Here is a 26,113-nt window from a genome sequence, read left to right as displayed (position 1 = left end):
GTGCAGAAGGCCCAGAGTAACTCGTTTGGATGTTATTCCGTGTGTCAGATGTTATTGGGCCGGCTGCTCAGTTGTCACCTGACCCGAATCGCACTGCGCACACCCGGAAATGAATCAATCGGAAGTGGGTTGGGAGTGATGTCACGTGATTTGTAGCCGAGGGACGGGAACAAAGCTAACTAGCATTAGCCTAGCTTTAGCCTAGCATTAGCCTAGCTACACTCCTACCGGTGGAGAAAAGTCACTTCCTTTCATCTTAGTTGTATTCTGTCCCAGCCAAGCTGAATGTTTGGTTGGTAGACAGCAGAGTTTCTTATTTTCTGAAGTAATAACTACATTAAGTTGGTGAATTAGCCTGGTTAGCTAGCCTACATTAGCCTGGTTAGCTAGCCTAAATTAGCCTGGTTAGCTAGCTAGCTAATATAATATAATAGTCCATCACCAGTCTCAGTCTGACATGGCAACAAATACCCCCGGACAGGGTGAGTGTGAAGGACAGTAACCAGCAATAGTTCTAGATCCCGGCCGAGGTCGGGTTTAGGAACTATTCGGGTTGAGGAACCATTCGGGTTGAGGAACCATTCGGGTTGAGGAACCATTCGGGTTGAGGAACCATTCGGGTTTAGGAGCTATTTGGGTTGAGGAACCATTCGGGTTTAGGAACTATTCGGGTTGAGGAACTATTCGGGTTGAGGAACCATTCGGGTTTAGGAGCTATTTGGGTTGAGGAACCATTCGGGTTGAGGAACTATTCGGGTTCAGGAACTATTCGGGTCGAGGAACTATTCGGGTTGAGGAACTATTCGGGTTGAGGAACTATTTTTTGTTCATAGCGAACTAACACCTTGTTTTCACCCAAAGGTTTCCAGAACAAAAACCGTGTTGCCATATTGGCCGAGCTGGACAAGGAGAAGAGGCGCCTCATTCAGAACCAGTCCCTGAACAACCCGGGAGCCAGGTTTGTGTGGGGAAGCATCCTCACTCACTTGCAACATTAATTAATTGATTAATCAATTAATTGATTAATGGTGCGTTCGTTTGTGGTCGGAGGTGACAAGTCGCAAGTGGCAAAATACCTACCTCCGACCTGTGTGCATTCAAGCTATATACCATTATATCACAGTTACCTAGTTATATCTATATACCATTATATCACAGTTGCCTAGTTATATCTATATACCATTATATCACAGTTACCTAGTTATATCTATATACCATTATATCACAGTTACCTAGTTATATCTATATACCATTATATCACAGTTACCTAGTTATATCTATATACCATTATATCACAGTTACCTAGTTATATGTATATACCATTATATCACAGTTACCTAGTTATATCTATATACCATTATATCACAGTTACCTAGTTATATCTATATACCATTATATCACAGTTACCTAGTTATATCTATATACCATTATATCACAGTTACCTAGTTATATCTATATACCATTATATCACAGTTACCTAGTTATATCTATATACCATTATATCACAGTTACCTAGTTATATCTATATACCATTATATCACAGTTACCTAGTTATATCTATATACCATTATATCACAGTTACCTAGTTATATCTATATACCATTATATCACAGTTACCTAGTTATATCTATATACCATTATATCACAGTTACCTAGTTATATCTATATACCATTATATCACAGTTACCTGGTTATATCTATATACCATTATATCACAGTTACCTAGTTATATCTATATACCATTATATCAGTTACCTAGTTATATCTATATACCATTATATCAGTTACCTAGTTATATCTATATACCATTATATCACAGTTACCTAGTTATATCTATATACCATTATATCACAGTTACCTAGTTATATCTATATACCATTATATCAGTTACCTAGTTATATCTATATACCATTATATCACAGTTACCTAGTTATATCTATATACCATTATATCACAGTTACCTAGTTATATCTATATACCATGATATCACAGTTACCTATTATATCTATATACCATTATATCACAGTTACCTAGTTATATCTATATACCATTATATCACAGTTACCTAGTTATATCTATATACCATTATATCACAGTTACCTAGTTATATCTATATACCATTATATCACAGTTACCTAGTTATATCTATATACCATTATATCACAGTTACCTAGTTATATCTATATACCATTATATCACAGTTACCTAGTTATATCTATATACCATTATATCAGAGTTACCTAGTTATATCTATATACCATTATATCACAGTTACCTAGTTATATCTATATACCATTATATCACAGTTACCTAGTTATATCTATATACCATTATATCAGTTACCTAGTTATATCTATATACCATTATATCACAGTTACCTAGTTATATCTATATACCATTATATCACAGTTACCTAGTTATATCTATATACCATTATATCACAGTTACCTAGTTATATCTATATACCATTATATCACAGTTACCTAGTTATATCTATATACCATTATATCACAGTTACCTAGTTATATCTATATACCATTATATCAGTTACCTAGTTATATCTATATACCATTATATCACAGTTACCTAGTTATATCTATATACCATTATATCACAGTTACCTAGTTATATCTATATACCATTATATCACAGTTACCTAGTTACATCTATATACCATCATATCAGTTACCTAGTTATATCTATATACCATTATATCACAGTTACCTAGTTATATCTATATACCATTATATCACAGTTACCTAGTTATATCTATATACCATTATATCACAGTTACCTAGTTATATCTATATACCATTATATCACAGTTACCTAGTTATATCTATATACCATTATATCACAGTTACCTAGTTATATCTATATACCATTATATCACAGTTACCTAGTTATATCTATATACCATTATATCACAGTTACCTAGTTATATCTATATACCATTATATCACAGCTACCTAGTTATATCTATATACCATTATATCACAGTTATCTAGTTATATCTATATACCATTATATCACAGTTACCTAGTTATATCTATATACCATTATATCACAGTTATCTAGTTATATCTATATACCATTATATCACAGTTACCTAGTTATATCTATATACCATTATATCACAGTTACCTAGTTATATCTATATACCATTATATCACAGTTACCTAGTTATATCTATATACCATTATATCACAGCTACCTAGTTATATCTATATACCATTATATCACAGTTATCTAGTTATATCTATATACCATTATATCACAGTTACCTAGTTATATCTATATACCATTATATCACAGTTACCTAGTTATATCTATATACCATTATATCACAGTTACCTAGTTATATCTATATACCATTATATCACAGTTACCTAGTTATATCTATATACCATTATATCACAGTTACCTAGTTATATCTATATACCATTATATCAGTTACCTAGTTATATCTATATACCATTATATCACAGTTACCTAGTTATATCTATATACCATTATATCACAGTTACCTAGTTATATCTATATACCATTATATCACAGTTACCTAGTTACATCTATATACCATCATATCAGTTACCTAGTTATATCTATATACCATTATATCACAGTTACCTAGTTATATCTATATACCATTATATCACAGTTACCTAGTTATATCTATATACCATTATATCACAGTTACCTAGTTATATCTATATACCATTATATCACAGTTACCTAGTTATATCTATATACCATTATATCACAGTTACCTAGTTATATCTATATACCATTATATCACAGTTACCTAGTTATATCTATATACCATTATATCACAGTTACCTAGTTATATCTATATACCATTATATCACAGCTACCTAGTTATATCTATATACCATTATATCACAGTTACCTAGTTATATCTATATACCATTATATCACAGTTACCTAGTTATATCTATATACCATTATATCACAGTTATCTAGTTATATCTATATACCATTATATCACAGTTACCTAGTTATATCTAGTGCATTCGAGCAACTGGGGGCTGAGAAACATCCGAATTTCCGACGAGGAAGTGCGAGTTCATGCGGTGTTTTATTTAATCATTCCTAGTAGCAAGTCGCAATTTCCCACCTCCCAGTTATAAACGAACGCACCATAACTGGGGCTGGTGAATGACCCGTCTCTCTCTTTCTGTCTCAGTATCCCTCTGTCTAGACCGGCGCTAAACAAAGACTTCCGGGACCATGCTGAGCAACAGCACATAGCTGCCCAGCAGAAAGCCGCCCTACAGGTAAGACGCGCCAGGTGAAACGTGAGACGGATGGGGAGCAAGATAGACAGGTGTACAGGGGTCACTGCATCGCTCGTCAGTGTCACTTCACCTCATTTGGGGTCCTCTGACTCGCCAACGCACATGACAACCTAACATAAACAATGCTTTGGCCAGCTATGCCAACAAAAAGCTAGCAATTTGATGGTGCAGGTATGCAATATTTATAATCAGAGTCGATCGATTAAACTCTGTTATGCAGGCACGGGGTGAGATAGCTGATAGGCAAGACAGCTCACTGAGCTGATGGGTCAGACAGGTAAGATAGCCCCTACACGGCTCCAGACAAACTCACTTTTTCAGTAATTGGACCACCAGCCCATGATGTGGTGGCACCAACACACCACACCACCACCATAGGCTACTTGGGCAGCCAAAATCGTATTTTCTTATTCTAAAATATCTAAGTGTTGTTTTGAAATCAGAATACATCAAGTGTTTATATGTTGGTTTGCTGTTCAGCTGGACATTAAGGTACATCAAAGTTACTGACCTAAACACTTAAACCACTGGCCTGTATCGTATCAGAGAAGTTTGATATGAAATAATAATAGTACAGCTTCTCATACATGTGTAAGATGCATTTCTGAGGGAATTCGCTGTATTCACTTCAGCTGCTATATTGGTCAGTCTGATGTGATTGGGGGTGTGGATGTGGAAGTGCCCGTTGACTCAAATGTTTAAAGTTCACTATAAAAACACCACTTCAAGAACCAAAATAGTCAAAATAGCAGGCTGATTACACTATCAGGGTTACAAACTCATCACTACCAGACTCCCTGTTTTTTACTGCCGCGTTTGGAAATACATGGAAGTGAATGCAGCTGACGGCTAACTATGGCTCTTTCACTTCCATGTATTTCCAAACGCGAACATTATGGCACTGAAAAACAGTCAAAGTCAGGAAATCTGGATAGTGTGTCAACTAAACCAAACTGTAAATGGCCACAGTTCTGTGAAGGTTCATTGTAAATGTTGAACCATGTATTGATATTTGTTGTGTTCATTCCGCTTCAAGCCTATGGTGAGAGAACTTCCAGTCTCTCTTGTAGCCTGAAGTTAGCCAACGGTCACTGGAAATGATTTAGGATCTTGCGTATAGACATGGGTAGATACAGTAGATAGAAGCCTTTATATAGACGGAGACGACTGTACTGTACAGAGGCACACACATCATAACGTGATATACAGTGTATGTGTGCGATACACATTGTATATACAAGACATCGCATATACACTGTACATTACCGTGTCGTGCTTGTAGGCCCAATCCTCAGCATCACTGTTAGCTTTCGTCTTCTTTTTCTGCCATAGAAATCTATAATCTATAACTGACTGGTTGGTTTTTACAAAACTTTGCAGAATGGTAGAGGCCAAGAGGCCTTGGAACATATTTTACATCGATTGACCAAAGGAGGGCGCTATAGTAACAGTTTGAAATTGCAAACTTTAAACGGATATATCGCATGCCCCGTTTGTCCTAGTCATGAGATTCTGCATATATATGCCTACTCACAAGTAACACATTTGACTCAGGAAGCCATAACTTAAGGTTACTTAGATTTTCCACCATTAAAAAAAAAAAATCTCCTAGGAATTCTCACCAATCAGCATGTCTCGGCAAATGTTTGAAAAGTAAAAAAAAAAACAGATCCACTGGGCCAATGAATATTGCGGAGGGTGTGGGTTTTTTACATAAAGGTGTAAAAGTTCTGAACGGTTGGACGCAACACCGTGGAACTTCGTACGCATATTATCACACAAACTGTGTTGTTAGACCCAGTGACACGGGAGTCTCCATAGACAGACCTGCACCAGACAATGTAATAGTGTAATGACTAGGGCTGGGTTTAAAGAATCCATTCATCGATTCTGAATCGATTCTGAATCAAATGATTCAGAATCGATTCATGAATCCCAAAATCGATCTTTTATTTAATGAATGAATGAAGGAATGAATAGTTCATTCATTCATTCAATGATTCATTCATTTTGGGAAATCAGTATCGATACCCAGCCCTAGTATTGATGTGTTGCATAACTTGGCAGTCATGTAATTAAGGTTACAGCAAAAAAAAAAAGGTTTTAGTAACACTAACCGAATCGATATCGAATCGTGATAATCGATTCTGAACCTTGTGAATCGGAATCGATTCTTGATATTCGACTCGATACCCAGCCCTAGTAATGACGGCGGTCCTCTCTTGTGTTTGTGTTGCAGCATGCTCACGCCCACTCCTCTGGCTTCTTCATCACCCAGGACTCATCCTTTGGAAACCTCATCCTGCCAGTCGTCCCCCGACTTGACCCCGAGTGATGGGGGGGGGGACTGAGATTCTAGTGGACTGATGTTCTTGGACAGAGAGGGAGGGGGGGGTGCTGACAACTGAGGATGTGAGGGGAGAGAGGAGGGGTTCTCTATTATTTGTTTTTATTGAACTGTGTGGAAATGTGATATGTGGATTCAAAGAATAGTAAACATGAATTTAGTGTTGCTTTTGTATAATTTTTTATTAAAGTATACTCTAATAGAGATCTGGTGAACATTAGTGTACTGCTACACTTATGAGTATAGAGTATTTTTGTGCTTGGCTGTAAGACGGCACCATAGATAGCGTTTGTCGGGTTGTCACTCCCTCCCTTACTCCGGTCAAAGTTGACTTGCATTTCTCTGTTGGCACCACAAGAGGCAGTAGACCCAGCACACCAAAATTAAGAAGAACACCAAAATCAACCCGCCGATCTCCACTGCACAAGTAGAGTAGCGGTAAAAGTATTGGACTCCCACCCGGGAGATCACGGTCCCAATGGGGATGATTTTATGGGACTATACCCCAAACCTCCACACGTTCATCCTTTCACTCCAACCTTTCCCCAGATAGCACACAGACATCGGTCCTCCATCGGAATCAGAGTGCCAATCCTCTGGAGTGTTTCTACTGGGGGTGTCTAGAGGGGCACCGTTGTTAAACAGCTGGAGAATTTCTGCTGGCGAGTTGGTAGCGGTCTCCGAGCGGAATTCCACTCACATTCGCACGCGCTGACGCCCTTCCCTGTCACCCTGCCCTGTCACCCTGCCCTGTCACCCTGCCGTGTCGCTTTTCTGATGGTAAAACTCATGTGGTCCTCTGTTGGGATACCGTCTGAATTCCGCTTGCATGGCACGCCCTCCCCTGTCCCCTTCCCATGGTGGAACTCGGTTGGGATACCGTCAAAATTCCGCTTGCAACCGTCACTGGAGGGTAGGTAGTCTTGAACAACAACCTAGTCACTGACGACCAGCTCAACATGACGCCCTGGACCGGTCAGGTAAATTCTGGTTCAAAATGTAAAGCTGTATACAAACATAACGTAACGTTAAGCCGGGCTCAGACTACAGGATTTTTGGGCCGATTTATCCCTGATTCATCCCTCCCCCCCCCGTGTTACACAAGGTTTATCGTCCGACCACAACCCATGTCTGTATTGTTTGTTTGATTATTAATGTGTCCTATAATCCCATATGGAAAAGGGTATAAAGTGGCATGACATGAAAATAAAATATTCACCAAATGCAATTAAATGTCTTTAATATATACTGTATTTCCCAACCACAAACAAATTTGTGGGTAGGCTATTGTATACTTTCATATCACAAATCATCAGTACATAGTATAAGTTGTAGGTCAGGTTTAATGATGTTCCACCATCTGTGTAAGGTTAGTGCTTAAAGTTTAGTAAAGGTTTTAGTAAAGTTTTTGACAAGTGTAATACTGTATGGTATAATTTGAGTCTTTAATTAAAACTTTGTCAGGTGAACATCTTCTTTTCAAAAATAATATGTATTGCACCAAGTGACTCAAGGATCTGTGAATAGCAAGACAAAAATCAAGCATAAAAGGATGTTTCCTTTTATTCACTTGATAGTTGTAAATGTGTAATTCAAATACAGTAGACCTAACTGCCATTACATTAAAATAGGCTAAGCAATATCAAACACAATACATATTCCAACAGCCTAGAAATACAATATGGGCCTCCTAGACCAGCAGTTACACCTAATGTCCAAATACAGTTATGTCTGAGATTAACAATATTTAACACCAGGATAACCTCCATCTGAATGTCAGCAAGACAAAGGAGATGGTGGTGGACTTTGGGAGGAGACAGGAGAGGTACTACACCCCTCTTATCATGGGACGGGACCCCTGGAGAGTGGACAGTTTCAAATACCTTGGCGTCCAGATCGCTAAGGACCTGTCATGGTCAACACACATAGACGCTGTGGGGAGGAAAGCTCGTCAAGACGACTGAGGAGATTCAGAGCGTCCCACCAGATTCAAAAGAGCTTCTACTCATGCATGATTGAGGGCCTCCCGACTGGTACGGGAACAGTAGCTCTCAGGATCTCAGGTAAGGCCCTACAGAGAGCGGTACGGTCAACTGAACGTACCTTAGGAGAGCCACTCTCCCACCTCGAGGACATCTACACCAAGAGACGCAAGACCAAGGACAACGGGATCCCGAAGACCCCCAGCCACCCAGGCAAGGGGACTGTTCTCTCTGCTTCGGTCAGGAAAAAGGGACCACACCCACACAGCAAGCACGGAGAGACTGAGGAAGAGCTTCTTCCCCCAGGCCATGCACCTGAACGACTAACTAGTGTATGCATGTCACCATATCTAGTGTACATAGTTAGAATGACTATAGTGTATATAACATCACCACACATTGTGTATGTAAATGCGTATGACAGTTCTCACCCCCTGGATTAATTATCTGTAGACCATTTCAAGGGATTTTTCAGTCACTAGGGAAACTGGTCCAAACGAGCTTCCTGTTTTGAATATGAATATAAGTCAATTTCATGGAATGTTCCGTCAAAACAGGACATCTGTTTAGACCAATTAAATGGTTCAAATATATAACATGTACATAATAAACCCATGCCCTCCCCCCAGGTTAATTATGTCCATATTTATACCATGTACGGTACATAATCCATCCATACCGGTATAGATGTGTATTCTAGACTAGATTCTAGATAGATGTGTATTTCTTGTGTAACTTCTGAAACCAATTACTGGTTTTCTTACTGATGTCTTTGTCATAGATATGCAGATGTCACTTTAGTTATTGTTCCTACCGAGACACTAGCCAGTTGAGCAGTCTTTGTGACTGAAGCTACCGTCACCCACGCCCCAATACTGAAGTCATAGTCACTTACATTTTTTCCTCTTGCCATCTTGATCCAAAATCCAAGGTCAACTGGGCCTGCTCAGCATGTTTATAAACGCCACAGAACATGGTTTGTTAATTTCTTAATTGTTCTTTCTTAATTATTTTTCTTAATTGTTCTTTCTTAATTATTTTCTTAATTGTTCTTTCTTAATTATTTCTTAATTGGTTAATTGATGTAAATCATGCCGTGGACCTGTACGGAAGCATCTGCATTTGTTATGCATCTCGACTCATTTATTCAGGCTGTTCCTTTAAATTTGTCACCCGTCTACAGGTGTGGGAAGTGAAAATCCTGGATATAAATGAGCGTGTTAACCAACTCCAGGATATGTCAGCTCAGTGGGGAACCAGCTCAGTGGCCTTGTGGTTAGAGTGCCGCCCTGAGACTGGGAGGTCGTGAGTTCGATCCCTGGCCGAGTCTTACCAAAGACTATAAAAATGGTACCCATTGCCTCCCTGCTTGGCTCTCAGCATCAAGGGTTGGAATTGGGGGGCTACATCACCAAATGATTCCCGAGCGCGGCACCGCTGCTGCTCACCGCTCCCCCAGGGGATGATGGGTCAAATGCGGAGAACGAATTTCACACACTCAGGTGTGTGACGATCATCGGGACTTTTAACTTTAATGTCAACGAAGCCTGGATTTGTTAAGTGACATACAAAGAAGGAACGGTCCCAGGTTTCCTGGTGTTCTCATGTGTTGTAAAGGTGTGTGGTACAATCAGACACGTGTCCCGGGTTTGAGGTGATTTTTTCTTCAACAGGAGCAGCGAAGGGTCTGCTAGCATAATCATTTCACTGTGACTGTACACCGTACATTACATGTGACACATAGAGGAATCTTGAGTCACCAGAATGCTGAGAGGCTTAAGGTTCGACAACATCATGACACACGTACAGTATCCAGCAACATCATCTCCAGGAACCAGGGGCAACGCGCACACACACACACACACACACACACACACACACACACACACACACCAGATCCAGTCTGTCAGCCTGATGCCAAACCGTCCAAGCCCAGAACCAGGACCGGGTTTATACTAGTTCCCCCCAAGCCCCAGAACCAGGCCCTGGTTTATACTAGCTCCCTCCACGCCCAGAACCAGGCCCTGGTTTATACTAGTTTCTCTAGGTCCAGGTCTCTACTAGTCCTCCCAGGCCCAAACCAGGTCCAGTCTACTTGCTGACGATGGGCAGCAGGTCTCCCTTGGCCTTCATGCCCTTAATCTTGGCCTTGATGTTGTCGTCCATGGCCTGGCGGCAGCGGTGGGCGTAGTGCGCCAGCGTCTCCTCCTTCTCGTCCCAGGGCGCCAGCGCGTGGAACACCTCCGGCGCCGCCAGGCTCAGCTCAGCGATGGCCGCCGTGCGGGAGATGGTGTTGCGGTCCACCCCGACGCGGTCGAACGCGACCTTCATGGACACGCTGCGTCGGAACTCCTGGAGAGACGCCATGTAGCGGGCGATCACTCCCACCACATTCTTCACTAGGGAGAGAGACACAGATCGAAAAGCAGGGTTAGGGTGTAGGGCTTACCATGTAGGGGTTAGGGTGTAGGCTGTAGGGTTTACAGTGAAGGGGTTAGGGTGTAAGGTTAGAGTGTAGGGCAAGGGTACTCAAATACAAATCTTAAAGGTCCATCATTTGTTTCCCCAATAATCCAAAGGTCCTGTCTCCTCTCCTCCTGTCTTATCTCCTTGCCTCCTGTATCCTCTCCTCTCCTCTTGTCTCCTCTCCTCACCTCCTGTCTTATCTCCTCATCTCCTCACCTCCTGTATTATCTCCTCACCTCCTGTCTCCTCATCATCTGTCTTATCTCCTCAACTCCGATCTCCTCACCTCCTGTCTCTTCATCTCCTAGGGTTTAGGGTTAGAGTGTAGGGGTTAGGGTGTAGCGTTTAGGGTGTAGGGGTTAGGGTGTAGGGGTTAGGGTGTAGCGTTTAGGGTGTAGGGGTTAGGGTGTAGGGTAAGGGTGTAGGGGTTAGGGGCTAGGGTGTAGGGTTAGGGTTTAGGGTGTAGGGGTTAGGGTGTAGGGGTTAGGGTGTAGGGTAAGGGTGTAGGATTTAGGGTTTAAGGGTTAGGGTGTAGGGTTTAGGGTGTAGGATGTAGGGTGTAGGATGTAGGGTGTAGGGGTTAGGGTGTAGGGTGTAGGGTTAGGGGTTAGGGTGTAGGGGTTAGGGGTTAGGGTGTAGGGTGTAGGGGTTAGGGTGTAGGGTGTAGGGTGTAGGGGTTAGGGTGTAGGGGTTAGGGTGTAGGGTGTAGGGGTTAGGGGTTAGGGGTTAGGGTGTAGGGGTTAGGGTGTAGGGGTTAGGGTGTAGGGTGTAGGGGTTAGGGGTTAGGGGTTAGGGGTTAGGGGTTAGGGGTTAGGGGTTAGGGTGTAGGGGTTAGGGTGTAGGGTGTAGGGTGTAGGGTGTAGGGTTTAGGGTGTAGTGTGTAGGGTGAAGGGTTTAGGGTGTAGGGTGTAGGCTCTTACTCCTGACTCGTGTGTTCTCCCCGTCTCTGCTCCTCTTGGTCTTCAGGCCTCGGTGACGGTCCAGAGGGTGGAGCTCCACCTCCTCGAACGAGTCGAACAGCACCGGCGAATCAAATGCTGCCTCCTCGACAAACGGGACCATGTGGGAGCTCCCTGGCTCCTGATTGGACGGGTGAGTCCTCCTCTTCTCTGGAGCAGAGAGAAAACACACATGATGAAGATGACACAGATGAGGTGTGTGTGTGTGTGTGTGTGTGTGTGTGTGTGTGTGTGTGTGTGTGTGTGTGTGTGTGTGTGAGGGAGGGAGGGAGGGAGTCAAACCTGGGCGTAGCTGGTCCTGCAGGAAGTCACAGATGAGGTGTGTGTGTGTGTGTGTGTGTGTGTGTTTGAGTGTGTGTGTGTGTGTGTGTGTGTGTGTGTGTGTGTGTGTGTGTGTGTGTGTGTGTGTGTGAGGGAGTCAAACCTGGGCGTAGCTGGTCCTGGAGGAAGTCACAGATGAGCTCGGCCTTCTTGGTCAGCTCCTGCTGCAGCAGCTGCTTGTCCTGCTCCAGGCTGCTGATCGTCTGACCCATCAGCTCACTGCGGCTCCGCTCGGCCTGTAGCAACGCACGCAGACGCTCCAGCTCACCCAGCGCTGGGCCCGCTGGAACACACACACACACGTACATAAATACACAAACACACACACACTTAACAAAGCACCTCAAAGGGTTGTTATTGTGTGATGTGATGTTTGTGTGATGAACTACACTTGTAATTCAGCCTGGCGGGGTTGGGAGGGAGGGATGGAGGGAGGGAGGGGGTGGATGGATGGATGATGGGTGAATGGATGGATGGATGGATGATGGGTGGGTGGGTGGATGGATGGATGGATGGATGGATGGATGGATGGATGGATGGATGGATGGATGGATGGATGGATGGATGGATGGATGGATGGATGGATGGGCAGATGGATGGGCGGATGGATGGATGGATGGATGGGTGGGTGGGTGGATGGATGGATGGATGGATAAGGACTTTAATAAGGAGGAAACCTGCCGTTTCAGCAGTGGGAAAGTTACAGCAAAAGGTTGGCAATGCACAATACAGAATCAGATCTGGGATCAGTGTTGTTGGGGCTGGTACCTGCAGCCTCTCTGATGGAGTCATTGCTGCTGCTGAGGGCGTGTTCTGCCATCGGCTCCGCCCCCAGACCCACCGGTCCAGCCTTCTCCTCAGAGCCCAGGCCGGGCGGCAGGTGGGCGGGGCTGGCGTCGGACGGCCGGCCCTCCTCCTGGTTGGTTAGACCCTGGCAGGGCGCGGCGCTCTGCTCCAGGTGCCTGGGGGAGGGCTGTGGGGCGGGGGGGGGGACGCGGGAGGGTTTGCCCAGCGAGGCGAGGGGGGAGGAGCTGAGCGGGGAACAGGAAGAGGAGGCTGGCGGACAGTCCCCCGAGGAGGGCTTGTGTCCCAGTGACGCCCCCCTGGCTGAGGAGCTGGGTCTGGGGTCAGAATCGATCCTGGGAGCCAGCTGAGCAATTGGGTAGTAGTGTTCAGCCATCTCCTGCTTGATCCTCTTCACGGCCCTGTCGTCCGACCCCCCAGGGGGCAGCGCCCCCCCCCTGCTCCGGACCGGTGGCTCTGCCTCGTACTCCCCGTCCTCGTCGGTGGCCGAAGACTCGCACGCCATGTCAAACAGGTTGCCGCCGAATTCCTCGCCGTTGTCGTCGGCCTCCGACGCCTCGCTGCAGTTGGAGAAGTTGCAGAGCGAGTCGCGCGTCTGGACGCCGCCGCTTTTGGCCTTGTTGGCGATGGCGGACCGGGCCAGGAAGCGCTCCCCGGCCCCGGGGGCGGGCTGGGCCCCCAGGGACTCGCCGGGGACGCCGCGGCCGTCCGGGTAGCACGGCCGCTCCTTCCCGCCCGGCCTACAGGGCGCACTCAGGGGCCAGTGGTAGGCGTGGCCGGCGCCGCAGCCCCACATGGCGATGAGGCTGCCGTGGGCGCCGTCGGTGAGCAGGTGCTTGAGGCCGGGGATGAGGCTGCAGATGGTGCCGTGGCTGTGGGCCCAGCGCACCAGCTTGGACAGGTTCTCCGACGAGGTGTGCAGGCAATCCTCCATCGCAAACGCGTCCTTCTGGAGAGAGAGGGCCGTGTCCAGGTCATAAGACGTCATGAGGACCTTCAGAGATGAGAACTGAGTGTTGAAAACATTAAAAGGCCTGGGGAGGCCATCAAACCTCTACTGTGATGCTGCTGGGGTGACAGGAGGTTGCATGGTGACACTTCCAGTCCCTCTGTTACCTTCTGGGTAGCTTGATAGCCTTATCTATCACACTGCTAACTAGCATAACTTGCTAGCTACCCCTGTCAGACAGCATAGCCAGCTAGACATGTTTAATATGATATTATATACTCATAATACGTGCTAGCTAGGCTAGCATGCTAACGCTACTCGCGGCTAGCTGCTATGCTAGCTAACCTTATAGCCAGCCTAGCTAGATACTGTAGCATGGGAACTGATGTAGGATCAGTTCTAACTTAGCACGAACATCAATAAAACGGAAAACGTTAGCTTAGTAGCTATAATAATACCTGTTAGCCCCAAGCTAATGCTAACTCCCTGGTATGCACTAGTTAGCACACAGCCAGCCGTCACCTCTCACTAGCATTTTGATTAGCATAGCATAGCTAGCTACAGTAGAACAAAGACCCTGGACTGTTAGGGTGCGTTCGTTTGTGGTCGGAGGTGGCAAGTCGCAAGTGGCAAAATACCTACCTCCGACCTGTGTGCATTCAGATATATACCATTATATCAGTTACCTAGTTATATCTATATACCATTATATCAGTTACCTAGTTATATCTATATACCATTATATCACAGTTACCTAGTTATATCTATATACCATTATATCAGTTACCTAGTTATATCTATATACCATTATATCACAGTTACCTAGTTATATCTATATACCATTATATCACAGTTACCTAGTTATATCTATATACCATTATATCAGTTACCTAGTTATATCTATATACCATTATATCACAGTTACCTAGTTATATCTATATACCATTATATCACAGTTACCTAGTTATATCTATATACCATTATATCAAAGTTACCTAGTTATATCTATATACCATTATATCACAGTTACCTAGTTATATCTATATACCATTATATCAGTTACCTAGTTATATCTATATACCATTATATCACAGTTACCTAGTTATATCTATATACCATTATATCAGTTATCTAGTTATATCTATATACCATTATATCACAGTTACCTAGTTATATCTATATACCATTATATCACAGTTACCTAGTTATATCTATATACCATTATATCACAGTTATCTAGTTATATCTAGTGCATTCGAGCAACTGGGGGCTGAGAAACATCCGAATTTGCGACGAGGAAGTGTGAGTTCATGCGGTGTTTTATTTAATCATTCCTAGTAGCAAGTCGCAATTTGCCACCTCCCAGTTATAAACGAACGCACCATAAGTAGCCTAGCTGCTAAAGCGTCTAACAAACTAGCCTAAATTAGCAACAAGCTAGTTTATAGCTACCTCTTCTCTCAGCTACGTACAGGGATGGGTCGCCATTATGTCCACTGGGTACTTTTCTTATAGTTCTTGACTGACAAAAGTGAAAATACTTAGTCCTGTAAAGCGAGGTTGTTTATTTACCAAGTGATAAATCATGTATGGTACAACACCTTTCCCGTGTTCGCCGGAAATACACATTTAGCATTTTAGTAACGTCATGAATAAAGAAACCCAGCCATGTTTAATCCACATCATAAAACCCCAATGCCTCTGAGTTAAAGCTACTAGTCAAATATGCAGTCTTCATTGAGCCTAGTCTTAATTTAACTTGCATCAATTACAAAAAAAGTACAATTACACCACACACTTTATTTATAGAAACTGGATTTTACAAAAGGTAGACGGTTACTTTCACACATGGTCGTGCAATTAGAGCTTGGACTTCATCATGGCCATCATCTTCTCCATCTTGATGGCCATAGTCATGTCTCCCTTGATCCTCAACTTGCCGGACATGAAGGCCATGGTGGGCTTGAGGTTCCCTGGGAGAAGCAGAGCACAACGCTACACGCCTGCGTTGAATATATATCAGGCACGTAAGACAGAACTACACAGTGCAGACTAATAGAGTCGTTCTAAGAGCAGGTGTAGTACCGGGTAGTTTGTTTTGTGGGGTTGCGTGGTTTGAGTATGTCGCCGTGGTCGGAGTTGCTCACCTGCGAACATCTTGCTGAAGTCGGCGCTGTCCATGCTCATAACGACATCAGCCGTGACCGGGGGCTCCCCTTTACCCGCACTGCCTGCATTGTTCTTCAGATCAATGTACCACACACCCGCATGCTCCCCTAAAACACACACACACACACACAAAATTGAAGAAACTATTCTGGGTTAACGTTGGTGGGCACCAGTGCTGAGCAGAGCCTCACCTGACAGGTCAAACTTGTAAACACCCTGTGTGGTTTTGACCACTTCAGGGTTCAGGACGCCCCTGATGACGTTGAAGGTGTCCTCGATTGGTCCCCCTGGAGCTGCCGCCGCCTCACTGCTGCTCTTCCCGCTCTTAAACACCGGGGAGGCACCTGGAATACAAGAACATCCAGATGACCAGGCTGTCCCTCTGGTTAAAGTTCTCAGTTCTGACCCTACCCCCGCACGCCACCCCCACACGCCACCCCCACAAGACACAGAACCCCCGGAAAGTGGCCGGACCAGACTCTGTCTCTCCCTCCATCCTGAAGTATTGCGCTGACCAGCTGTATCTGGTGTTCACAGACATCTTCCACACCTGCTTCAAGACCTCCACTATCATCCCCGTCCCCAAGAAAGCAAGGATCACTGGCCTTAATGACTACAGACCTGTCGCCCTGACCTCTGTAGTAATTAATGCTTTTGAGTTCGCCTGCAGAGCCAACAGGTCTGTGGACAATGCAGTAAACACGGCCCTACACTACATTCTACAGCACCTGGACTCTGCAGGCACCTACGCCAAGATCCTGTTTGTGGACTTCAGCTCTGCTTTCAACACCATCCTCCCACCGCCACTGGAGTACACGCTCTCCCTGCTGCGGGTGCACCTGTCCAATGTTGTCTCCATCAGTATTATGTATCAATGACCAAAGCAAATTGTGAACTACCTGGCAAATAAACAGATTCTGATTATGAGTATGCTATGGTATCAAGTATCCTATTATAACTGTCAAATCTTCAGAATTCTTTACAATTTGACCCGCTACTGTCATTAGGGCATTTCAAAGGATCGATCAGGGACTTTTTCTGATGATTGTAATAGTTTTCAGTAAGCATGTAACAACTTTGTAGCCATTTCCCTTTTTTATTTTATATTTTTATCGTGTTCGCAGGGCTCTCTTGCAAAAGAGATACGTCTCAAAGGGACTCCCTGCTTAAATAATGTTTACATAAAAACCTACACACTTCCTAGGTCCAGGGGTTCTAGATCTTAGGCTCCAGGTGTGGGTCTGAGGTTCTTGTGTGGGGTTCTAGGTCTGAGGTTCCTGTGTGGGGTTTCTCACCATGCTGCTCCATGTGTTTGACCAGGTCCTCAGGCTCTTCATCCAGGAAGAAGTCTGGCAGCAGAGGGTGTCCTGTGGACAGCAAATCAAGTCAGTTTGACCCTTCACAACATCCTGTAGATAAACGGCTAATCCTAACACACCTGGGGCCACGGCATAGTTGTCAAAGTCTTGGATGCCCTCTTTCCTGAGCAGTTCCTCGTCGATGACAAAGTTTCCGGTGTAGCTGGTGGGCTTACAGAAGATGGAGTAAGCCGCATCTGACATGATGTCCACCTTCCTGCACTGCTGGCCCACCCCAGCGCCTCCCAGCATGTCCATGGCAGCAGTCTGGATGGCTGGAACGAAAGGTCAACAGTAAGGGATGGTCAGCTAGCTAGCTAACCAGCTAACACACACAGGAGACTCAGCTACCTAGCTAACCTGCTAACACACACAGGAGAATCAGCTAGCTATCTAACCAGCTAACACACACAGGAGAATCAGCTAGCTAGCTAACCAGCTAACACACACAGGAGAATCAGCTAGCTAGCTAACCAGCTAACACACACAGGAGAATCAGCTAGCTAGCTAACACACACAGGAGAATCAGCTAGCTAGCTAACACACACAGGAGAATCAGCTAGCTAGCTAACCAGCTAACACACACAGGAGAATCAGCTAGCTAGCTAACCAGATAACACACACAGGAGAATCAGCTAGCTAGCTAACCAGCTAACACACAGGAGAATCAGCTAGCTAGCTAACCAGCTAACACACACAGAAGAATCAGCTAGCTAGCTAACCAGCTAACACACAGGAGAATCAGCTAGCTAGCTAACCAGCTAACACACACAGGAGAATCAGCTAGCTAGCTAACCAGCTAACACACACAGGAGAATCAGCTAGCTAGCTAACCATAAAACACACAGGAGAATCAGCTAGCTAGCTAACCAGCTAACACACACAGGAGAATCAGCTAGCTAGCTAACCAGCTAACACACACATGAGAATCAGCTAGATAGCTAACCAGCTAACACACACAGGAGAATCAGCTAGCTAGCTAACCAGCTAACACACACAGGAGAATCAGCTAGCTAGCTAACCAGCTAACACACAGGAGAATCAGCTAGCTAGCTAACCAGCTAACACACACTGGAGAATCAGCTAGCTAGCTAACCAGCTAACACACACAGGAGAATCAGCTAGCTAACCAGCTAACACACACAGGAGACTCAGCTAGCTAGCTAACCAGCTAACACACAGGAGAATCAGCTAGCTAGCTAACCAGCTAACACACACAGGAGACTCAGCTAGCTAGCTAACCAGCTAACACACACAGGAGAATCAGCTAGCTAGCTAACCAGCTAACACACACAGGAGAATCAGCTAGCTAGCTAACCAGCTAACACACACAGGAGAATCAGCTAGCTAGCTAACCAGCTAACACACAGGAGAATCAGCTAGCTAGCTAACCAGCTAACACACAGGAGAATCAGCTAGCTAACCAGCTAACACACACAGGAGAATCAGCTAGCTAGCTAACCAGCTAACACACACAGGAGAATCAGCTAGCTAGCTAACCAGCTAACACACAGGAGAATCAGCTAGCTAGCTAACCAGCTAACACACACAGGAGAATCAGCTAGCTAGCTAACCAGCTAACACACACAGGGGAGAATCAGCTAGCTAGCTAACCAGCTAACACACACAGGAGAATCAGCTAGCTAGCTAACCAGCTAACACACACAGGAGAATCAGCTAGCTAGCTAACCAGCTAACACACACAGGAGAATCAGCTAGCTAGCTAACCAGCTAACACACACAGGAGAATCAGCTAGCTAGCTAACCAGCTAACACACACAGGAGAATCAGCTAGCTAACCAGCTAACACACACAGGAGACTCAGCTAGCTAGCTAACCAGCTAACACACAGGAGAATCAGCTAGCTAGCTAACCAGCTAACACACAGGAGAATCAGCTAGCTAGCTAACCAGCTAACACACACAGGAGACTCAGCTAGATAGCTAACCAGCTAACACACAGGAGAATCAGCTAGCTAACCAGCTAACACACACAGGAGAATCAGCTAGCTAGCTAACCAGCTAACACACACAGGAGAATCAGCTAGCTAGCTAACCAGCTAACACACAGGAGAATCAGCTAGCTAGCTAACCAGCTAACACACAGGAGAATCAGCTAGCTAACCAGCTAACACACACAGGAGAATCAGCTAGCTAGCTAACCAGCTAACACACACAGGAGAATCAGCTAGCTAGCTAACCAGCTAACACACAGGAGAATCAGCTAGCTAGCTAACCAGCTAACACACACAGGAGAATCAGCTAGCTAGCTAACCAGCTAACACACACAGGGGAGAATCAGCTAGCTAGCTAACCAGCTAACACACACAGGAGAATCAGCTAGCTAACCAGCTAACACACACAGGAGAATCAGCTAGCTAGCTAACCAGCTAACACACACAGGAGAATCAGCTAGCTAGCTAACCAGCTAACACACACAGGAGAATCAGCTAGCTAGCTAACCAGCTAACACACACAGGAGAATCAGCTAGCTAGCTAACCAGCTAACACACACAGGAGAATCAGCTAGCTAGCTAACCAGCTAACACACACAGGAGACTCAGATAGCTAGCTAACCAGCTAACACACACAGGAGAATCAGCTAGCTAGCTAACCAGCTAACACACACAGGAGAATCAGCTAGCTAGCTAAGCAGCTAACACACACAGGAGAATCAGCTAGCTAGCTAACCATAAAACACACAGGAGAATCAGCTAGCTAGCTAACCAGCTAACACACACAGGAGAATCAGCTAGCTAGCCAACCATAAAACACACAGGAGAATCAACTAGCTAGCTAACACACAGGAGAATCAGCTAGGTAGCTAACCAGCTAACACACACAGGAGAATCAGCTAGCTAGCTAACCAGCTAACACACACAGGAGAATCAGCTAGCTAGCTAACCAGCTAACACACACAGGAGAATCAGCTAGCTAGCTAACCAGCTAACACACACAGGAGACTCAGCTAGCTAGCTAACCAGCTAACACACACAGGAGACTCAGCTAGCTAGCTAACCAGCTAACACACACAGGAGAATCAGCTAGCTAGCTAACCAGCTAACACACAGGAGAATCAGCTAGCTAGCTAACCAGCTAACACACAGGAGAATCAGCTAGCTAGCTAACCAGCTAACACACACAGGAGAATCAGCTAGCTAGCTAACACACAGGAGAATCAGCTAGCTAGCTAACCAGCTAACACACACAGGAGAATCAGCTAGCTAGCTAACCAGCTAACACACACAGGAGAATCAGCTAGCTAGCTAACCAGCTAACACACACAGGAGAATCAGCTAGCAAGCTAACCAGCTAACACACACAGGAGAATCAGCTAGCTAGCTAACCAGCTAACACACACAGGAGAATCAGCTAGCTAGCTAACCAGCTAACACACAGGAGAATCAGCTAGCTAGCTAACCAGCTAACACACAGGAGAATCAGCTAGCTAGCTAACCAGCTAACACACACAGGAGAATCAGCTAGCTAGCTAACCAGCTAACACACACAGGAGAATCAGCTAGCTAGCTAACCAGCTAACACACACAGGAGAATCAGCTAGCTAGCTAACCAGCTAACACACAGGAGAATCAGCTAGCTAGCTAACCAGCTAACACACACAGGAGAATCAGCTAGCTAGCTAACCAGCTAACACACACAGGAGAATCAGCTAGCTAGCTAACACACACAGGAGAATCAGCTAGCTAGCTAACCAGCTAACACACACAGGAGAATCAGCTAGCTAGCTAACCAGCTAACACACACAGGAGAATCAGCTAGCTAGCTAACCAGCTAACACACAGGAGAATCAGCTAGCTAGCTAACCAAGAGTTCAAGATCAACTCTCCACTTCCCCAAACAACTCTTCTGGTTGCTGGTTGACCAGCAGAGGGTTACCATGGCAACGCTCACACCATCATGGGGCTCTCCTCTCTTGCCGGAAGGTTACCGTGGTAACAGTGGCACGCCGTGGCACTCACCCGTCTTTGGCCAGAGGGCGTTGACGGCGATGGACCCTCTGAACTCCTCCGCCATTCCCAGCACGCACATGGACATGCCATACTTGGCCATGGTGTACGCTAAGCAGAGATGGAGCAGTATGTTGGTGATGACAGGCTGAATTAAGACCCTTAAAGGAGAATGTTCGTTTTTTGACAACCTGGACCTTATTTACGGCATATTATAAGACGTTTGACTCACCGAGATAACTTTGGTGTAATTCGGAGGCCTGTAGAAGAAATTTTAAATCCATAAAACCACAACAAGCCCTCGCTCTATGTAAGCACAACTAGCTATTCATAAAAACAGATTGATGAAAACAACTGTTTCGCGGCAGAAAATAGATTTTTTTAGAAGCTGCATTCTCAGTGCCCCATCCGCCGCCATTACATGGATATACTTGGCTCGCGCTGGATTTTAAATTTCTTCTACAAGACAGAATTACACCAAAGTTATCTCGGTGAGTCAAACGTCTTATAATATGCAGTAAATAAGGTCCAGGTTGTCAAAAACGAACATTCTCCTTTAATAAACACACGTTACTGAGCTAGTGGTGGAGGTGCTAGTTACTGTACTGTAGCTACAGTACGTGATCACATGACCAAACTGACCTGTGTGGTTCTTGAACCAGATGGGGTTCAGGTTGAGCGGTGGACTGAGGTTCAGGATGTGAGGGTTTTTACTCTTCAGGAGGTGGGGGATGCAGAGCTTTGACCTGGTTGAACAGACGCAACAACGCTGAGCCAAACAAGAGTTCTCCAGGATAGCGCGCAACACACACGACCAAGAAAAGGGGGATTGTTGGAACCAAACAGTTCATATCTACAAGGACTAATAGTATATGAGGTATTGCTTTATAAATGTTCTTAGCCGGTAGATAAACATACTCCAGGAGCTTGCTCGATCGCCTTGTTGAGAGGGGTCAGGGAAGAATTTTTACAGCTCACTTATCTGGCCCCCGGGTGATTACTGTTTTTTTTGCTTCCCTCTGGAATATGTAGAGAGTGGGTCATATGCCCACCTCCCTTGTTCTCTGTAAAGCGCATTGTGTTGCCTCTGGGTATGAAATGCGCTATACAAATATAGCTTTGATTGATTGATGATACAGAGCATCATGTCTTGCAGACTCACGTCAGGTATGTACCCCTGAGGTTAACCCCCATCATCAGGTCAACCTTCTTCATGGACGTTTCAAGCGTTCCAGTCAGGTTAATGGCACTAGCGTTATTTACCAAGATATCGATACCTGCAGAGACAGAGAAGTTACAAACACACACACGCACTGGTAAACTCTTGGGTGTGCTACGTTGAGTGCGACACCTGCTCGGTGAACATGACAAGCTGGTCTAGGAGTGCCCACGTGGCCGCTGGAGCTCACCTCCAAACCTCTGCACGGCCTGCTCGACCGCTGCTCCCACCTGCTGCTCGTCCCTCACGTCCACGATGCAGGGCAGAGCTTTCCCCCCCGCCGCCTCGACTGGCACACGGACACACAGGGAAAGGGGTCACACACAGACACACACACACACCAGGGACACACGACACAATAGTCACACACACTGGGAACTGGTTAGTACTAATAAGATACTGTAAGGACAAGCGATAAGAATTAGAATGTACACGTATCTGTACTTATTACATGGCAAATAAACATTCTATTCTATGCAAGGTAAATGGTAAATGGACTACACTTATATAGCGCTTTTCCACCTTAGCGGCACTCAAAGCGCTTTACAATGGCCTCTCATTCACCCATTCACACACACATTCACACACCAATGGCGGTAGCTGCCATGCAAGGTGCTAACCTGCTCATTGGGAGCAATTTGGGGTTAGGTGTCTTGCTCAAGGACACTTCGACATGTGGACAGTCGGAGCCGGGATTCGAACCACTGACCCTTCGATCATTGAACGACCCGCTCTACCAACTGAGCTACAGCCGCCCCGCAAGGTACACTTGTAGGCTACTCACTTTCCTCTGCTGCTGTATAGATGGTGCCAGGCAGTTTGGGGTGGGCTTGTGCCGTTTTAGCCGCAATGACAATGTTGGCACCATCCTTGGCAGCTTTCAAGGCGATGGCTTTCCCAATCCCACGACTTGCTCCAGTGATGAAGAGGGTGCACCCGGCCAGCTTACTGCAGCACACAAGACAGTCACAGATCAAAACAGGACCACGGGGGGGCTTCTAGTTCAGAGAAGCCACAGGGGCCTCAGGGGTCGGGCCCTTGTCCTCCAGGTGTCCCTTCAACCACATTGCAGGTTTAGTGGGGCAAAGGTTGTGATGTTTCACTCAAGTCACCCGGCCTGTTTTTTTTCCATGCCTTTCATTCTCTCAATATCTGGCTGTGCTAACTATCCTAGCCCAACCTAGGATGGTGTGACAACGTGAATTATTTCCATTATGACTATTGAAACCAGAGAGAAACCTCTGCTTAAAACTACTGCTAAAATCTGTATGAGTTACAGCTTTCTGGAGAGCTATTGTGCCGATTCAACTTACCCCGTGTTTTGCAGCATTTTGAGCTTCTTTACTGCAAGAGTCAGTATAGATACGTTGTAGGTTTTACGAGGACAACTAGCAGATATACAAGTCCACAGGAGTTAATAGTTTGCTGGCTGGCTAGAAACAATCCGGTCTTTGTAAAAGTGTAGCTGAAACTAGCTTACTGCGAATGACATCCACGTCCGTAGCCTTTCCCCCAGTTACAGATCTTGGAGGAAGACCTACTCCATCCACTTCCGGTTTCAACCAAGCAAAGATTCGTTTGCTCAAGATCCCACAGTCGCAGTCCCAGAAGCCTTTGCGAGTGCTACTGTGTTTGTGCACCAGCTCCACTACTTCCTGAAAGTAACTTTGCATCTTTATTTCCTGTTCTATATGATTGGATGAAGTGATTAATCAGTTGTGCGGCAGACCCAGCGCACACCTGATTAATCACTTAATCCAATCATATAGGACAGGAAATAAAGATGCCAAGTGACTTTCCGGAAGTAGTGGAGCTGGTGCACAGAGCCTATTGTGTGAAATACAATATTCTAAAATGGATTCCAAGGATAGTTAGCACACTGTTTGCTTGCACTGTGTTTTGTATGTTGTATTTGCAGTATTTCTTGTACTGTTTTGCACTGTCATGGCTTTGCACTGTCCTGTCCTGTCCTGTCCTGTCCTGTCCTGTCCTGTCCTGTCCTGTCCTGTCCTGGTCATCTCTATGTCGTCTGCATCAGCCTACTCAAATTCCTAGTATGCGTGAACTTGGCTAATAAACTGATCTTGAATCTATGTATCTGCTCTACTGATAGTCTTGTTTCTTATAATTAAGTATTAATGCCATGCAATACTGTAAAATGTTCTAGAATTAAACATGTTCCCGGAGCTTGCTTGCTTGATCGTCTCGTTGAGAGGACAGGGAAGAGTTTTAACTGTTCAGCTATATTGGTCCAGATGGGTGAACCTTTTTTTTGCTTCCAAATTAGGGCTATGATCTCTGTACATCGTCCTCTACTCTCTGTAAAGCGCACTGGGTTGCCTCTATATAAATAAAGTTTGATTTAATGTAGCAACAATGGAGATTTTAGATAGGATAAATATGATTTGATAGCATGGGTGCCATTAGTCTCTCCTCGGGGATATCTACAGTATTTACGTCACTGCCTTAAGCCCGCCCCCTCATCCGGCTAGAACCTGTAGAGCCCGCCTCCAACATCCGCTTGCTTTATTTGTCCTTAACCGGTAGTTCTCCTCGCATCTTCTTTTACCATTTTCGTCGGTGTTATGCCTGGTGATGCCATCGCGAATGTTATCTACTCGAAACGTCACCATGTGCAGCCTACAGTAAAAACATTACAACAACAGTTCGTCTTCCGGTCCAGACCGGATGATGATGCGATGCGTCATCGCGCTTCCGCTCTAGACCGGAAAAACAACACCGAACGAGAAAGGCCCCAGACTATGGTGCCATATAGGCCTACAATGAAATGCTTCACTGTAGATAGACAGGTACACTTGTAGGCTATAACAATTTCCCGCTTGTAATACGGGGGAAACGAGTAGTTTGCCATCCTCCATATGATATGACGAGCTGGTCTCCAAATACAAATCACTACCGCCCCCTGCTGGAAACTCCAGCCCAGAGCTCTGACTCTGGCTAGTCTAAGGTTTGAGGTGCAGCCTGGGCACGAGTGTCTAAACGCAGTTGCTCACCTATGAGATGCATTATAATTTGTCCAACTTGCATAGCATTTTCCACTAAATCTTTCCCACAGTGTAATTTCAGCTAAGCCAGTTTAAGTGGATAAACTCACTCTTCAGTTCTCCCCAGTCACCCCATTGCTAGTCATAGGTGGGCAGGTTCTGTTATATAATTGACCAAAGCAGTGTTTATGGGAGGGGGTCACATGTATGTGTGAGTCAGTGGACTCGAGATTGAACCCAGTGATGTA

General features: G+C 45.0%; 3 protein-coding genes across 4 annotated transcripts; 1 reads left to right on the top strand and 2 right to left on the bottom strand.

The window, feature by feature from the left end:
- Positions 1-196: 196 nt before the first annotated feature.
- On the top strand, positions 197-6,694 carry inip (ints3 and nabp interacting protein). Its single transcript, XM_084460087.1, has 4 exons — positions 197-482; positions 862-958; positions 4,208-4,298; positions 6,559-6,694. The coding sequence occupies exons 1-4, from the start codon at positions 458-460 to the stop codon at positions 6,652-6,654; spliced, it is 309 nt and encodes a 102-aa protein (XP_084316213.1). The 5' UTR covers positions 197-457; the 3' UTR covers positions 6,655-6,694.
- A 3,655-nt stretch (positions 6,695-10,349) lies between these two features.
- kiaa1958 (KIAA1958 ortholog) lies at positions 10,350-14,667 on the bottom strand. Of its 2 annotated transcripts, XM_084460233.1 has the most exons (5): positions 14,606-14,667; positions 13,163-14,192; positions 12,498-12,677; positions 12,035-12,223; positions 10,350-11,047 (listed from the first exon to the last, which is right to left on the bottom strand). In XM_084460233.1, exons 2-5 carry the CDS (start codon positions 14,184-14,186, stop codon positions 10,740-10,742), a joined length of 1,701 nt encoding a protein of 566 aa, XP_084316359.1. In that variant the 5' UTR covers positions 14,187-14,192; positions 14,606-14,667; the 3' UTR covers positions 10,350-10,739. The 2 variants fall into 2 exon arrangements, with proteins under 2 accessions (XP_084316359.1, XP_084316360.1); XM_084460234.1 differs by lacking the exon at positions 14,606-14,667 and having other exon boundaries at positions 13,163-14,240.
- A 1,040-nt stretch (positions 14,668-15,707) lies between these two features.
- Positions 15,708-24,366, bottom strand: hsdl2 (hydroxysteroid dehydrogenase like 2). The gene is made up of 11 exons (XM_084460223.1): positions 24,174-24,366; positions 23,645-23,808; positions 23,051-23,149; positions 22,804-22,918; positions 22,284-22,387; positions 21,654-21,752; positions 17,755-17,949; positions 17,612-17,683; positions 16,508-16,660; positions 16,295-16,423; positions 15,708-16,120 (listed from the first exon to the last, which is right to left on the bottom strand). Exons 1-11 carry the CDS (start codon positions 24,188-24,190, stop codon positions 16,008-16,010), a joined length of 1,260 nt encoding a protein of 419 aa, XP_084316349.1. The 5' UTR covers positions 24,191-24,366; the 3' UTR covers positions 15,708-16,007.
- Between the last annotated feature and the right edge of the window lie 1,747 nt (positions 24,367-26,113).

This window comes from Borostomias antarcticus, assembly GCF_949987555.1.
Source record: "Borostomias antarcticus genome assembly, chromosome: 30".
In the NCBI taxonomy this organism is placed as follows: Eukaryota; Metazoa; Chordata; class Actinopteri; order Stomiiformes; family Stomiidae; genus Borostomias; species Borostomias antarcticus.
Note: the sequence above shows the minus strand (reverse complement) of the source record. Positions and strands in the feature narration are given on the sequence as shown.